This window comes from Callionymus lyra, chromosome 12 (assembly GCF_982586985.1).
Source record: "Callionymus lyra chromosome 12, fCalLyr1.hap1.1, whole genome shotgun sequence".
Taxonomy (NCBI): domain Eukaryota; kingdom Metazoa; phylum Chordata; class Actinopteri; order Syngnathiformes; family Callionymidae; genus Callionymus; species Callionymus lyra.
In genome coordinates this window covers 4,049,431-4,063,270 of record NC_141829.1, presented here as the reverse complement: position 1 = coordinate 4,063,270, position 13,840 = coordinate 4,049,431, and the positions used below count along the sequence as shown (strand labels likewise).

The 13,840-nt window shown below is 40.3% G+C and overlaps 1 protein-coding gene across 3 annotated transcripts in view; it reads left to right on the top strand.

Annotated features, from left to right (window-relative positions):
• The window catches only part of abca12 (ATP binding cassette subfamily A member 12), a 113,886-nt gene that overhangs the window by 78,070 nt on the left and 21,976 nt on the right, over positions 1-13,840 (top strand). For all 3 annotated transcript variants that reach the window (XM_087804388.1, XM_087804390.1, XM_087804389.1), the window contains 9 exons: positions 3,105-3,262; positions 5,369-5,602; positions 5,661-5,787; positions 6,742-6,988; positions 9,208-9,297; positions 9,383-9,470; positions 9,529-9,656; positions 10,693-10,780; positions 10,846-10,954. In XM_087804388.1, the coding sequence (XP_087660514.1) occupies positions 3,105-3,262; positions 5,369-5,602; positions 5,661-5,787; positions 6,742-6,988; positions 9,208-9,297; positions 9,383-9,470; positions 9,529-9,656; positions 10,693-10,780; positions 10,846-10,954 (1,269 nt within the window). The remainder of the gene's footprint in view (positions 1-3,104; positions 3,263-5,368; positions 5,603-5,660; positions 5,788-6,741; positions 6,989-9,207; positions 9,298-9,382; positions 9,471-9,528; positions 9,657-10,692; positions 10,781-10,845; positions 10,955-13,840) is intronic.

Below are 13,840 nucleotides of genomic sequence, written 5' to 3'. Positions count from 1 at the left end.
TGGATATAAATATTCAAAATACTGATTAAAACAGTTAGAAAACACGCGACTCAAACCAAAACTCAAAACTTTCTACTAAAAACGGTCGTACGCTCAAATCCAGAAAATGGTGCAAAAATATTTCATGTTTTTCTTTCATAACATGTTCTTCATTTGACAGAAAATATATTTTTATGTATTTAATGTAGATATAAATATTCAAAATACTGTTAAGTACAGTTCGAAAACCTGCGACTTAAACCAGAAAATCCCTCAAAACTTTGTACTAAAAAGGTCGTATGCTCAAATCCGGAAAATGGTGCGCGTACAAAAATATTATATATATTATAATATTTTTTATATAATATTTTTGTACGCGCACCATTTTCCGTTATTTCCGTATATGTAATTTAATATCCACTCTTGTAAGTACAAACACTTGTGTGTAATATTGATACTTAAAGTGACTCTGATTTGAACAACAACTTGACTAGTGAAGCTAAATAAGGACGTGTTGTGAGGTCCGACCTTTTTGACCTCTTTTCCTTATCGATACAAATGAACTTTGACCTGGAAAAGTACGTCGGCGTGTTTTTCGTGCGAACGACCTCTTGAACCCTCAGGACACGTGAAAGTTACAATCGTCACGTAAAACTGACGATCGCACGTTATTATTGATTTCATCTTTTAGTTCCGACTCTTCCGCGGAGTCTGTCGGCCATTTTGAACCCGAAGCGAACATCTCCAGCGAGTCGAGGGAGAAAAGTGAGAAAAGTGAGAAAAGTGAGAAAAGTGAGGTTCGACGCCGCATATTAAAAACCCCTTAAACGAGTTCACTGCGTGGCCACTGTTCAACAGTTCAAGTGCCCTTGAGCAAAGAAGAAAACTCTTCACGATCGTTCTTTAATCTCCGCTCAACACTGAAGGAATATTTAAAGAGTTTCTTCTTCTTCTCGCTCCGTCTCAGTAACCTTGTGTTTAGATACTTGAGTATGCAGTTTAAAGTACTTCCCTCGCAGTACTGCCTTCTATAAATAGTGTGTATTTGCCGAGGAGACGAAGAAGAGCCGGAGCGAGGGAGCGGATCCTGCAGGCGACCCCTGCAGGATCCGTGACCTTCTCTGACCTCTGGCTCCAGGGTCGGCCTGTAATGAACCTTCAGATGAATCGTCTGCTGCTCTTGAGAAACATCCTCCGAAAATCTTTTCCTTTTCCTCGCGAGTCGTGTCGCTCCTGAAGCTCCTGTCGGAGGAAATAACAAGAAATGTTGAAAACTTTCCTTTGATTCTGTAGAAACGTCTTCGCAGTATTTTTTCGTAAACTTAAGTTTATCATCGGAAAATTTAAATCTAAAATAAAATCTATATATTATTTTTTAATCATTTGTAAATTTACATTTTTTTTTCCAATAATTACATTTTTATTTAAACTTTTACACATAGAGTTTTTAATTCTAAATACAAAGATTAAAAAATAATACTAAATAAAATGTTAAATTCTATATATTTTTAATATTAATAATAAAACAATTCTAAATGAATTTCTTTATCACACATAGGGTTTGATTTTTTAAAATCGCGTCTACTTGTTCATATACTCCCCGAGGCTCTGTAGTATAACAGTGCAAGGTTCGTAGTATTACTGCGCTAGAATCCATAGTTTTGCTCTGCAAGGTTTTGTAGTATTACTGCGGGAGGCTCTGTATTATTACTCCGCGAGACTCTGCAGTATTACTTCGCGAGGCTCTGCAGTATTACTTCGCGAGACTCTGCAGTATTACTTTGCGAGGCTCTGCAGTATTACTCCGCGAGGCTCTGTAGTATTACTCCGCGAGGCTCTGTAGTATTACTCCGCGAGGCTCTTTAGTATTACTCCGCGCGGCTCTGTAGTATTACTCCGCGAGGCTCTGTAGTATTACTCCGCGCGGCTCTGTAGTATTACTCCGCGAGGCTCTGTAGTATTACTCCGCGCGGCTCTGCAGTATTACTCCGCGAGGCTCTGTAGTATTACTCCGCGCGGCTCTGCAGTATTACTCCGCGAGGCTCTGTAGTATTACTCCGCGAGGCTCTGTAGTATTACTCCGCGCGGCTCTGCAGTATTACTCCGCGAGGCTCTGCAGTATTACTCCGCGAGGCTCTGTAGTATTACTCCGCGAGGCTCTGTAGTATTACTCCGCGAGGCTCTGTAGTATTACTCCGCGAGGCTCTGCAGTATTACTCCGCGAGGCTCTGTAGTATTACTCCGCGCGGCTCTGTAGTCTAACATCGCGAGGCTCTGCAGTATTACTTCGCGAGGCTCTGCAGTATTACTCCGCGAGGCTCTGCAGTATTACTTCGCGAGGCTCTGCAGTATTACTCCGCGAGGCTCTGTAGTATTACTCCGCGCGGCTCTGCAGTATTACTCCGCGAGGCTCTGTAGTATTACTCCGCGCGGCTCTGCAGTATTACTCCGCGAGGCTCTGTAGTATTACTCCGCGCGGCTCTGTAGTCTAGCATTGCGAGGCTCTGCAGTATTACTTCGAGAGGCTCTGCAGTATTACTCCGCGCGGCTCTGTAGTCTAACATCGCGAGGCTCTGCAGTATTACTTCGCGAGGCTCTGCAGTATTACTCCGCGAGGCTCTGCAGTATTACTTCGTGAGGCTCTGCAGTATTACTCCGCGAGGCTCTGTAGTATTACTCCGCGCGGCTCTGCAGTATTACTCCGCGAGGCTCTGTAGTATTACTCCGCGCGGCTCTGCAGTATTACTCCGCGAGGCTCTGTAGTATTACTCCGCGCGGCTCTGTAGTCTAACATCGCGATGCTCTGCAGTATTACTTCGCGAGGCTCTGCAGTATTACTGCGCGAGGCTCTGTAGTACTACTGTGCGTAATAATGTCTGGAGTCACTATTATACATTTTTATATTGAATTTAAAAGCCAATTAAAATAAAGAATAAAGAGTTTTGAAAAATGTATCTTGAATTGTTGGAATTAATAATGATTAATGATGATTAATAATGATTAATAATGATTAATAATGATTAATAATGATTAATAATGATTAATGATGATTAATAATGATTAATAATGATTAATGATGTCATACCGGTGGAAGGTCATGTGACGTGTGACACGTTGTTCCTCAGACTGCACCATCATCATGTCCAGCCACCATCTGGACGAGGCCGAGGTCCTCAGCGACAGAATCGCCCTCCTGGAGCGAGGAGGACTCAAGTGCTGCGGGACTCCCTTCTACCTGAAGGACCAGCTGGGCCACGGGTACAAGCTCGCGCTCACAAAGAAGGTACTTGGACCTGCTGGAGATGTTTCTACTCAGTCAAGGTCAAGCTGGAGATGTTTCTACTCAGACGATGCTCAAGCTGGAGATGTTTCTACTCAGTCGAGCTCAAGCTGGAGATGTTTCTACTCAGTCGAGCTCAAGCTGGAGATGTTTCTACTCAGTCTAGCTCAAGCTGGAGATGTTTCTACTCAGTCGAGCTCGAGCTGGAGATGTTTCTACTCAGTCGAGCGCAAGCTGGAGATGTTTCTACTCAGTCGAGCTCAAGCTGGAGATGTTTCTACTCAGTCGAGCTCAAGCTGGAGATGTTTCTGCTCAGTCGAGCTCAAGCTGGAGATGTTTCTACTCAGTCGAGCTCAAGCTGGAGATGTTTCTGCTCAGTCGAGCTCAAGCTGGAGATGTTTCTACTCAGTCGAGCTCAAGCTGGAGATGTTTCTACTCAGTCGAGCTCAAGTTGGAGATGTTTCTACTCAGTCGAGCTCAAGCTGGAGATGTTTCTACTCAGTCGAGCTCAAGCTGGAGATGTTTCTACTCAGTCGAGCTCAAGCTGGAGATGTTTCTACTCAGTCGAGCTCAAGCTGAAGATGTTTCTACTAAGATTTAGAATCGAAAATTCAAAGTGTTTACATCAACTTCTTCACCTCGTTCTTCACATTTTAGGCTTGAAATGTTTGTTTTCCTGAATTAAATAGTATTTGTTTACGAATATAAATACAAATACACATGTATATTCATAAATATATACACATCTTAGTAAAACAAATGAAATACACATACTTATTAGAAGTAAATAGAGTGGAAATGATGTCATTAATTGATTGTTTTATTGATGAATAAACAAAAATAAAATTCTAATTAAATAAATAAATAAATAATTTAAAAAGTAACAAAATCATAAACAACTTTTTTAAACTTGAGTTTCATCAGATACAGTTCCAGACGAGATCTTGACGAACAGGAAACAAGCAGAATTCGTAGAAATGTGTCTTTAATTTTCAAAATAAAAGCCTGAGAATTGATGATGACGACGTGTTTTCGTTAGAAAAGACTTTATCGTGTCGTTGTTGTTTTTGGGGCGTTAGGATTTTGAGTGACACCTGAGTGTTTGAGTGACACCTTCTCCTCCCTCTGAGAGTTTGAGTGACACATCTGTGCGTCATGATTAAACACACAGTGGCCTCAGAATCAGAATCAGAATCAGAATCAGAATCCTTTTATTGTCCCGCAACAACAGCAATATACCAAAAAATAAAACACCCAGAAATAAAATATTAAAAAGAAAAGAAAAAATCTAAATAGAATAGAAAATAAATCTGCACTATATTATATACACAATCATATTTACAAAAATAACAAGAAAGGTGCAGTTAAATAATTATCTTGTTGTGGAGTCTGATGGCAGCAGGGAGGAAGGACCTGTGGTACCTCTCCCTCACACACCTGGGATGGAGCATCCTATCACTGATGGAGCTCACTGAGAGGGAGTGAGCCAAAGAAAGAGTCCTCCTTTAAGGATCTTACTTTAAATTCTTCTTCTCCCTCCCGAGCTGCTCACAGCAGGAGGCCCTGCAGACTCAGTCTGGTTCTGCTCGAGGTTTCTGCCCCACGTTAGTCGCTCATCGTGATCGTCCGTGTTTCTCTTTTCTAACACAGTTTAATTCAAAGTTGACGCTTCTTAACTTTGTCATGATTTTGACACTTTCAATGAAAGATGAATCAAGATTTGATCGAGTTGAACGTGAATCAATAGATTATTTTAGTTTAGGTTATAAAGATGATTCAGTGGTTTTGTTCGTGTGTCGATGGTTGAACTAAATTAACCTTTAAGTGGCAGAAAATGTGTCGATTCCACGACCAAGCAGTGAAAATAAAATTGATTCTGTTGAAGCTGTTGAGTCAGGATTGACTCTTTCTTTCTGTCCGTGCTCGGATTCTTCTCGTTATCTTGATAAAGTTTATCTATTCAAACTCCTATTGTGGTTTAAATAGAATGAACAAATGATTTCCCTGCAACGAACGAGTCTTTTCTCTGAACGTTCCTCCACTATCTCGTAGAAAAGGTGATTTTCCTCGTTTCAATCTGGTCACTGACGGAGGTTTCTTGTGTCTCAGGTGCAGAGTCTGGAGTCGAAGCCGTTCGACGACGCCGAGATGAAGAGTTTCGTTCAGGCCCACGTCCCCGACGCCCGTCTGGTGGAGACCCAGGGCGGAGACCTGGTCTACTCGCTGCCCGCCTTCTCCTCGTCCACGTCCTCGTCGTACCGCTCGCTGCTGACCGCCCTGGACGCCAACCTGGAGGCTCTGCAGCTGAGCGGCTACGGCGTCTCCGACACGACCCTGGAGGAGGTTTGTTGACCCGACCGGATCTCGTTGGTCCTTTTATCAACGTCTTCTCGTCGTCCAGGTGTTCCTGCAGCTCACCGAGGAGACCCCTGAAGGAACATCACTGAGCATCTCAGAAACTGTGTCTGACTCCGGATCCATCAACAGTTTTCAGGACGAACTCGGCAACGATTCCAGCTACGATGACGGTACGAGAATCTTATAGTCCAGACTTATGTGTTCATAGTTATACTTATTTGGCAATAATTCGTAGAGTTACTCTGTAGGGTTTTGTAGTATTACTCTGCAAGGCTCTGTAGTTTTACTGCGTGAGAATCCATAGTTTTACTGTGCAAGGCACTGTAGTATTACTGCGCGAGGCACTGTAGGATTACTCTGCAACATTTTGTAGTATTACTCCATGAGAATCCGTAGTATTACCGCGCGAGGCTCTGAAGCATTACCGCAAGACGCTCTGTAGTATTACTACCGCTTATTTAGTAATGTCTGGAGTCACTATTTTACATTTTTATATTGAATTCAAAAGCCAATTAAAATAAAAAGTATACACACGTATTTGTTAATAGTAATACTGTGAGGCTCTGAAGTATTATTTTGCAATAATTCATAGATTTAGTAATATTACTTTGTGAGGCTCTGTATTATTACTACCGCAAGGCTCTGTAGTATTTCTCCCTGAGACTCCGTAGTACTACTCTGCAAGGTTTTGTAGTATTATTTCGTGAGGCTCTGTAGTATTATTTCGTGAGGCTCTGTAGTATTATTTCGTGAGGCTCTTTAGTATTATTTCGCGAGGCTCTGTAGTAATACTTTGCGAGACTAAGTGGTATTACTCCCTGAGAATCCATAGTATTACTCTGCAAGGTTTTGTAGTATTATTTTGCGATGCACTGTAGTATTACTTTGCAAGGTTTTGTAGTATTACTTTGCGAGGCTAAGTAGTATTACTCCCTGAGAATTCATAGTATTACTCTGCAAGGTTTTGTAGTATTTCTAGCAATGCTCTGTAAAATGATTCTGTGATGATTCGTAGTTAGAAAAACTGTTTTCTTCTTTTTAATGAATCAAAAATACTAACATGTAAACTAACTCATTGATGAATAATAATTACTTCTTAAGTGCTAACGTTCTAACTCTTCCAGAACTGACCGGCTCGTCCACCGTCACCGGCGTCCAGCTGGCCTGGCAGCAGATGTCGGCCATTTTGACCAAGAGGTTCCATCACTCCCGCCGCGACCTCAAAGGCCTCCTGACCCAGATCCTGCTTCCAGTCCTGTTCGTGGTGTTTGCCATGTGTCTGGGAACCATCAAGAGTGACCTTCGACATTTCCCGGAGATGGAGCTGACGCCGGCTCTTTACAACATCGGCCCCAGTTACACCTTCTTCAGGTACTGGACCACATGACCCCCTTCTCAGAGCTGGTCTAGTTAGACTTTGATTCTACAGCTTTTGTAATACTGTAGTAACAAAGATACATGTGTAGTATTGTCCAGTACTTGACTCTGGTGTTGTGATAGTGTAGTAACAAGTATATATGTGTAGTATTGTCCAGTACTTGACTCTGGTGTTGTGATAGTGTAGTAACAAAGATACATGTGTAGTATTACAGAGTACTTGACTCTGGTGTTGTGATAGTGTAATAACAAGGATATATGTGTAGTATTGTCAAGTACTTGACTCTGGTGTTGTGATAGTGTAGTAACAAGTATATATGTGTAGTATTGTCAAGTACTTGACTCTGGTGTTGTGATAGTGTAGTAACAAGTATATATGTGTAGTATTGTCCAGTACTTGACTCTGGTGTTGTGATAGTGTAGTAACAAGTATATATGTGTAGTATTGTCCAGTACTTGACTCTGGTGTTGTCATAATGTAGTAACAAGTATATATGTGTATTATTGTCCAGTACTTGACTCTGGTGTTGTGATAGTGTAGTAACAAGTATATATGTGTAGTATCGTCCAGTACTTGACTCTGGTGTTGTGATAGTGTAGTAACAAGGATATAATTCTAGTATTATCCAGTACTTGACTCTGGTGTTGTGATAGTGTAGTAACAAATATATATGTGTAGTATTGTCCAGTACTTGACTCTGTAGCTTTAAAAGCTGCTGGACTCACTGTACTGTTACAGAGATATCATGTTGTATTTTGTATTAAATTCTATATATTTGTTAATCTATAGTCTTTTAAATTCAACATAAAAGTGTACAATGATAGTGATTAGTGATGAGTCATGTGATCATCTGCGCGTCGCGTGATTGGCTGAAATCAAACGAAGCCAAATTGATCTATATCATCCATCCATCCATCCATCCATCGTCTCCGTGACGACAGTGGTCGTGCTGAAGGGCAGCCGGACCTCAAGGAGAGGCGGAGAGGGAGGTGATTGTGATGAAGATGGTGCGCAGGATCAAAGTGACGGAGATCAAAAGTGTCGAGTCCTTTAGAGTCTTTTGTTAGAAGGTGCTTCAGGTCTGAGGACGTGGAGGCAGAGAAGCCTCTCTCTCTCTTTATCTCTCTCTCTCTCTCTCTCTCTTTATCTCTCTCTTTATCTCTCTCTACCTCCTTTCATTAGAGCTTTTCATCCACACGTCTGTTTGATTTGAAGTTCATCTCAGTGACGTCGAAGCTGCTCAGATCAACGTGTGATTGTTCGAATAAAAACGTCAAATTGAACCTTTTAATAGAGAAAATATTCAATATTTCAAGTAACAGCATATTTTTATACAAACTTTAGCTCCTGCGACAAATGAATCCCTCAAAATATGCCTGGATCCAGATGGTTATCCTGAGATCTCCCCGACGTAATACGTTGAAATCTTCCGAGTCGTGCACATATTTCTTCTTCTTCTGTTTCTTCCATTTCTTCTTCTTCTACTTCCATTTCTACTTCTATTTCTTCTACTTCTTCCATTTCTTCTTCTTCTTCTTCTTCTTCTTCTACTTCTTCTATTTATTCTTCTTCTTCCATTTCTTCTTCTTTCATTTCTACTTCTATTTCTTCTTCTTCTTCCATTTCTTCTTCTTCTTCTTCTTCTACTTCTTCTATTTCTTCTTCTTCTTCCATTTCTTCTTCTTCTTCTTCCATTTCTACTTCTATTTCTTCTTCTTCTTCCATTTCTTCTTCTTCTTCTTCTTCTTCTATTTCTTCTTCTTCTTCCATTTCTTCTTCTTCTTCTTCCATTTCTACTTCTATTTCTTCTTCTTCTTCCATTTCTTCTTCTTCTACTTCTTCTATTTCTTCTTCTTCTTCCATTTCTTCTTCTTCTTCTTCCATTTCTACTTCTATTTCTTCTTCTTCTTCTTCCATTTCTTCTTCTTCTTCTTCTTCTACTTCTTCTATTTCTTCTTCTTCTTCCATTTCTTCTTCTTCTTCTTCCATTTCTACTTCTATTTCTTCTTCTTCTTCCATTTCTTCTTCTTCTTCTTCTTCTTCTACTTCTTCTATTTATTCTTCTTCTTCCATTTCTTCTTCTTCTTCTTCCATTTCTACTTCTATTTCTTCTTCTTCTTCTCCCGGTCACTGTTGCGATAAAAGGTTGAATTGTGTCGTCAGGTGTTGCTCGTGGTCATGTGATCGACAAGATTCTCTTCTGAACTCACAGGAACAACAATCCAAACTCCTCCAGCCTGGTGGACACCATGATGTCCTTCCCTGGGATGGATAACCACTGTCTGAGCAAGTCGTCCAACCCGTACGTCCAACCTTCTCCTCACCCGTCGTCTCTTCTTCTACCTTTTTTCTTCTCTCCACTGAGCTTCTCAACCTCGTGCGTTCAGATCCTGCTCTCGCTCCTCGACCTCGTGGACGTCCTCGGGGAACATATCCAAGAGTTTCCGCGAGTGTAGATGTTCCAACCAGGAGCAGGTGAGACGCGTCAGCAGATGTTCAAGTTCCTCGTGATGTAACACTTTTCTCGACTCAGGTGTGCGACGTCAACGACTCCCGGCCGCCTCGGACCAAACTGCCGTCGTCCCAGATCGCCTTCAACGTCACGGGCCTGGACCTGGAGCAGTACCTGGTGGCCACGACCAACGACTTCATCAGGACCAGGTGACCCATCATGCACTTCACCGGAGCTCAGAAGGAAACATGTTCTCATATGACCAGGAAATGTACAGAAAAATCACATTTTGTCAGATAAAATATTACAATATCGATGTATTTTTGACGTGAAAATATAAAAGGAAGCTAAAATAAGCATTTTATACTTTTTTGTGTAATTGAATATATTTTTTATTTAAAAAATAAATCAAACCGTGAGTAAATATACACCTAAATATAAAATGTATCTAAAAAGAAGAAACAGTAATACTTTCCTTTCAAATTATTTTAAGGGAGAGAAAAAATTCACGAAAACTTTCTTATATTTAGATTTAACAATAAAAAACTTGTGGAGAAATGTACTCTGGCGTGGGAACCCTTCGTGCTGTCAGAGCTTTTAAGAGGTCGTCAGAATATTGACTTTTGAATTTAACTTTTCAAATTTTGAGCTTTGTTGTCATAAATCAAAGAGTACATTTTTTTTTGTATAATTTAATTCAATAGTTTCTACTTGTGAATTTGTGTTTTATTTCAAAATTGAAAAAAATAATCTTTTGAAGTGATTTATTTGTTCTGGATGACCGTGTGGATCCAGGGATGTTTTGAAGGATTTCTCTGTCATGAAAGCTTCAGTTTGTATTGAAGTAAATCAGAATATTCCAGAGTAAAATGTAACATTTCAAATAAAAAATGTGTATTTTCCATTTAGAAATGTTGGATCTTTTTCAATCTTTTTTAAAACAATTAAATGAATTTATCTTTATATTGAAAGTTTTCATTTGTTTGTTTTTTTTAAATGGAAAATAAAATAAATTTATACACAAATTTTGATATTATATTTAAAAAAAACACTTTTTTTAAATTCAAAATGTATAAAATTCAATTTAAATTCTATTCACAAATGTTGGTATAAATGTGTCAGCAGACAATGTCAAAGAAAACTTGCTTGTTTTGTTTTTTGTATTAAAAAAAAAAAGATATAATTAAATGATATGTTAAATTATATCAATTATTATATTTAAATTCAACGTAAATGTCGTCGCAGATACGGCGGGTTCGACTTCGGCATGGAACTTCCTCCCGACCTGCAGATGGACCTGAGAGCAGTTCCTAAGAACAGAACCCTGTCCAAGGTACGTCTGGTCACGTGACCGGTCATGTGACCCGCGGCTGTGACCCTGACCCCTGGTGTCTGCAGGTCTGGTTCAACCCTGAGGGTCACCACACCATGCCCGCCTACCTGAACAGCCTCAACAACTTCATCCTGCGCTCGAACCTTCCCGCGGACAAGGATCCGCGAGACTATGGTGAGCTTGACCTCCGACCTCTGACCCCAGCAAGATAATCGTCGGGACGTTGAGATAAAAAAGAAAATCAAAATTAGACTTGAAACACACAACAAACACTAAAGGTCATCATGACCACAAATATGTGTTTTAACGTAGCCATGAGCTTCGATCTTTACCGGACTGATCCGGATTCTGTTTGGTGCTTCATGTTGACCTGAGGGAGTTGACCTTTGACCCCATCAAATATTTACTGAGGCTTCAGTAGTACACACACACACATATACATACAGGTACAAACACACACACTAACACACACTGGAACACACACTGGAACACACACTGGAACACACACTGGAACACACACTGGAACACACACACCGACACACACACTCCAAGAAACAAATAGAAACACACGCACCCTAACACATGCAGACACACACACTTAGACATAAATGCACACTTACATACACACACACACTCACCGACACTCGTATAGACAGAATCACGCACACACACACAGTCATGCATTGACAAACACACGCTATTAGACACACATTAATACACACATAGACACACACATTAATAGAAACACACAAACCAGCACTCGAGCACATACACACACAGATAGACATACACACAATAACATACACAAAGACCAAAACGCACACACATAGACAATAAAATACAGACACACACAAACACAGACTGACAAACACACACACAGACCGAAACACAGACTTTAAAACACACAACCACACAGAGACAGACTGAAACATGGACACATACTTAAAAACACACAAATACACAAACAGACTGACAAAAACACACACATACTGACAAGCACACACGCATACACACAAACAGACCAAAAAACACACACAGACTGACATACACACGCACACACTGACAAACACACACATAGACCAAAACGCACACACAAAGACAATCAAATACACGCACACACAAACACACATACAGACCGAAACACAGACTGTAAAACACACACACATGTGATTGAATATATGCAGATGTTGTTAAATCTTCAATTGAATGTTTGTCGTCTTTATTTTCTCCATTTTTAGAAGAAGATTTAAAAATGTAACGAGTTGATTGAACTTGACTGTGGATACACTTGTTTACCGCGATCTGAAGCTCTGACAGTGTGAGTGTGTGTGTGTGTGTGTGTGTGTGTGTGTGTGTGTGTGTGTGTGTGTGTGTGTGTGTGTGTGTGTGTGTGTGTGTGTGTGTGTGTGTGTGTGTGTGTGTGTGTGTGTGTGTGTGTGTGTGTGTGTTCTGATCAAAGCGAGGGGATATTGTGTTGTACTGTTTTAAAACTCTACGTCCGAAGAATACTGATGAGCGCATTCTGATCCTGCTGCTCCACGTTTGCACTGTTTCACATCGCTCTGACCATCACACACACACATACACACACACACACACACACACACACACACACACACACACTAGCACACCTAAATGTTACCTTCACATGACGACTCTTCACAGTGATGATATTTCACATGTCAAAGGAGTAAAAACAACATACATGTGTTAAATAAACACATCTGTGTCACTGTAAGGCTTCTTAGCAAGAGGGTTATGATCTGATAACCTGGATGGTGGAATACAACAGAGCTGCTACTTGCATTCATAGGTCAAATTATATTGAGCTGCTTGGCAGAGGTCTGTGCACTCGGATCACTTTGTTTATGTTAATATTGATTATGTATTTAGATTTTTTATTTCTCGGCTTTCATATTTAATTAATCTACCTTCTTAAATTACTGTAAAAAAAACAACGGAGTTCAATACGTTGTTGCCAACTGTAAGTAACTAAGTAAGTAGTCGTTATTTGTATAGATCTTTCTAGACCAGGCTCTAAAAGTACTTTAACAATTAAAAACACTACACAGTTAAAATATATACTTTATAATCAAGATAACACTGATAACATCATCAAACACAGATGTTTCTTGAAGGAGTCAGTAGATCATCAAACACAGATGTTTCTTGAAGGAGTCAGTAGATCATCAAACACAGAGATGTTTCTTGAAGGAGTCAGTAGATCATCAAACACAGAGATGTTTCTTGAAGGAGTCAGTAGATCATCAAACACAGATGTTTCTTGAAGGAGTCAGTAGATCATCAAACACAGATGTTTCTTGAAGGAGTCAGTAGATCATCAAACACAGATGTTTCTTGAAGGAGTCAGTAGATCATCAAACACAGAGATGTTTCTTGAAGGAGTCAGTAGATCATCAAACACAGATGTTTCTTGAAGGAGTCAGTAGATCATCAAACACAGATGTTTCTTGAAGGAGTCAGTAGATCATCAAACACAGATGTTACTTGAAGGAGTCAGTAGATCATCAAACACCATCAGTTCAGGAACCATCAGTAGATTCTGATCCACAGACCTCAGAGCCCGAGCTGGGGTGTAAGTCTGGATCAGATCAGTGATGGAAGGTCTGACCATGAATAGATCTGAAAGTAAGAACCAGCATTTTAAAATGATCCTGAAAGAAACTGGCAGCCAGTGAAGAGTTTGAAGGAGAAATGTGAGTTCTTCTACTAGAGCGGCTCAGAATTCTGGCTGCAGAGTTTTGTATGAACTGCAGGCGAGACACATCCTTCTTGTTTAGACATGAAAATAAACTGTTACAATAATCTAAATGAGAGAAGATCCAGATTTTCCTCAGTTGAAGGAAACAGTTTCAGTTCTCTGCAGTGTTGCACTCGAGACAACAGTGGCTGCAGAAACGAGTCAATGGTGCAAAACCCATCGAGTGTAATTGGGCTCATTATCTCTGGGCCTCAGTGACTTTATTCAATTCACTTTTTTTGTGAGGAATATTTATTTTGAAGCCAGTCACAGGTTGAAAGAAGCTCCTCGCGCAGCAG